Source organism: Helobdella robusta (genome assembly GCF_000326865.2).
Source record: "Helobdella robusta unplaced genomic scaffold HELROscaffold_73, whole genome shotgun sequence".
In the NCBI taxonomy this organism is placed as follows: Eukaryota; Metazoa; Annelida; class Clitellata; order Rhynchobdellida; family Glossiphoniidae; genus Helobdella; species Helobdella robusta.
The window spans coordinates 113,282-116,227 of record NW_008705415.1 but is presented as its reverse complement, the minus strand read 5'-3'; the positions used below and the strand labels follow the sequence as shown (position 1 = coordinate 116,227).

Sequence of the window (2,946 nt, the reverse complement as noted above, 5' to 3'; positions counted from 1 at the left end):
ATTTGTATGTGTTTGTATATGGACGTATGTGTTTGTTGATTTGTTGATTGTATATATAAAGATTTGCTGGAACGTATGTGTGTGTATAAGTATTAATTTTGTTACAAGCAGGTGGGTATGTGTGTATATATGCATGTGTGTGTATGTATGTATGTGTGCGTGTGTGTGTAAATTTGTATGTGGTTGTATATCAATGTGTGTGTTTTTGTTTGTATGTGTTTGTTGGAACCTATGTGTGTGTATAAATATTAATTCTCTTACAAGTAAATAGGTATGTGTATATGTGTATGTGTGTGTGTGTGTGAATGTGTGTGTGTATGTATTGGCGTGTACGTGTGAACGTGCGTGCAACTTTTATGTGTGTTTTATTATTCATATATGTATTTGTGGTTGCATTTTATTGCCTTCGTAATCGTCCTTACCATCATCATCGTCATCATCATCGTCATCATCATCATCGTCATCGTCATCTTCATCGTCATCATCATCATCATCATCGTCGTCTTCTTCATCATCATCGTAACCATCATCGTCATCTTCTTCATCATTATCATCATCATCGTCATCGTCATCTTCCTCATCGTCGTCATAAACAATTAATCATCTTTAATCATTCCGTTAATCCTCATCTTCGTATCTATTGACCGGTCTGCGTGATTCACTCATCATTTATTGATGGAAACCGGATTGATGGATGTGACGACGACGACGATGATATATTATTATTATTGTTATTATTATTATTGTTATTATTATTATTATTGTTGTTGTATTATTGTCGTTGTTGTTGTTGTTTGTATTGTTTTTTTAGCGACAAAATGAAACGCGAAACATTATTTCAAATTTTTCATTTGAATTCTGAAAGTTGTGATCGAGAGAAAATGTGAACATCTAGAAAAAAAAATAAAAACAAAAATATGTTTATTATTATTATTATTATTGTTATTATCATAAAAATATATATATATATAATATTATAATATATATATATATATATATCACTAAGAATGATGATGACTTCATTAGTTATTGCTGTTGCCATCTATCATCATCATCATCATCATCATCATCATCATCATCATCATCATCATCATCATCATCATCATCATCATCATCATCATCATCATCATCATCATCATTGTAAGAATAGATGTGACGTGATGATGACGATATGAAAAGTATTAAAAGTGAGTTTATGTTGTAAAAGAATTCGTAAAGTTTAAGTGATTTTTTGTGGTGAGTCTTATAAGTTTCTATTGTTTCTTAGATTCGTTCAATCGTTTGTTTCTTCGTTCGTTCGTTCGTTCGTTCATGCATTCAATCATTCATGCCTTCTTTCACTCATTCAATTATTAATTCATTTATTTGCTCATTTATTCATTCATTTATTCATATGTAAGCTTTATTTTTCAGTAAACTTCCTAAGGCACTTGATTCGATAGAAATCGTCGGGCGTAAGGATAGAATCTGTTTCCGTATAGCGTCATGTTTGCTGGAGGCCTTGCAGCATTTTGAAAGTATTTTGCCTCATAGAACGGAAAAGGTAACACCGGAAGCTGACTGCTCACGTGATTAGCTACATCCGGAAGTACATTACCAATGCTGTTTGCCACCTCCGGAAGTAGGCTACTCACGTGATGACCCATTTCCGGTTTGTCTACTGACCAGTGTTGTCTCACGTGATCAATGTACTCTTCCGGTAGGGAGAAAATTTTTGTGCAGTTGTAGTTGACTGGCGTTGAAAGGAGTGGACATGTGTAAGAGCGCAAGAGAGTGTTGCTGTTGGTGTTGTTGTTGATGTTGTTGTTGTTGATGTTGTTGTTGATGCTGTTGTTGTTGTTGATGCTGTTGTTGTTGTTGATGCTGTTGTTGTTGTTGACGTCATTCTTGCTTATGTTGTTCGTATTTGGAGATGTTGTTGAGTTGAGTGCAAAATTTGTTGTCGGCTGGTTAAATTTTGATGTGGAATTCAACATAAGATGTTGAGAAAACATGTTGTTGATGTTGTTGTTGTTATTGTTGCTGTTGTTGTTGTTGTTGGTACGCCCGTCATCGCCTGATGTGAAACTTTGAAACTTTGAATCGATGTTGTTAATGTTTTTGTTGTTGTTGTTGTTGCTGCTATTATTATTGTTGTTGTTATTAACGTTATTACTGTTATTATTTAATAACCCAAGAGTTGTTTTAGTCGCATAGAGTCTTAACAAGTTTTCGTAAAACACGTTCAAGTAGTAATAATAATCCAAATACGAAATGTTATTATTATTGTTATTTATGTTGTTGTTGTTGTTGATGTTGTTGTTTGTTAATGTAATTTGGGGAAATAAGCTAGATGTTGGTGGTAGCAGGTAGTTGATGTATGGCAGGTTGTTGTTGTTGTTGTAAAGATGATTAATATTGTTAAGCAAGTTGTTGTTGTTGATGATGTTATTGTTGATGTTGTTGAAAATATTGTTGTATAGAAAATGCGGCTGCTCTGAATGATTGTAATGATGAGGTCTGGTTGAATGGGAAACCTCTTGAAAATATAAAGGGTTGTTGTTGTTGCTGTTATTATTGTTGTTGTTGTTATTGCTGCTGCTGTTGTTGTTAGAGTTTATCTTTTTGTTGTTGTTTGTTGTCGTAGTAAACTTTTTGTTAAAACTATTGTTGTTGTTGTTGTGTAATTTAGGCTTTTTGTTCGTAACCACTGATGAAGATGATGATGTTGATGATGATGCTGCTGCTGATGCTGATGATGTTGATACTGATGATGACGACGATAATGTGGATAGAGATTGCAGTGATAATGATAACGAAAATGATGATGATGATGACGACGACGACGATGATGATGATGATGAAATAGCTTTCGCTACACTGCAACTATTTGCAGACGATAGTAAATATTTCTTCAATCTGTCTGTCTTAATCGCCTTCCCATCATCATCATCATCGTCATCGTGG

General features: G+C 33.9%; 1 protein-coding gene across 1 annotated transcript in view; it reads right to left on the bottom strand.

Annotated features, from left to right (window-relative positions):
* Nucleotides 1-2,946, bottom strand: part of HELRODRAFT_181580 (hypothetical protein) — a gene marked incomplete at both ends in the record, with an annotated part of 5,349 nt that overhangs the window by 1,418 nt on the left and 985 nt on the right. The window contains one exon of the mRNA XM_009031377.1: nt 1,431-2,946. This exon is cut by the window's right edge and continues 386 nt beyond it. Coding sequence (XP_009029625.1) covers nt 1,431-2,946 — 1,516 coding nt within the window. The remainder of the gene's footprint in view (nt 1-1,430) is intronic.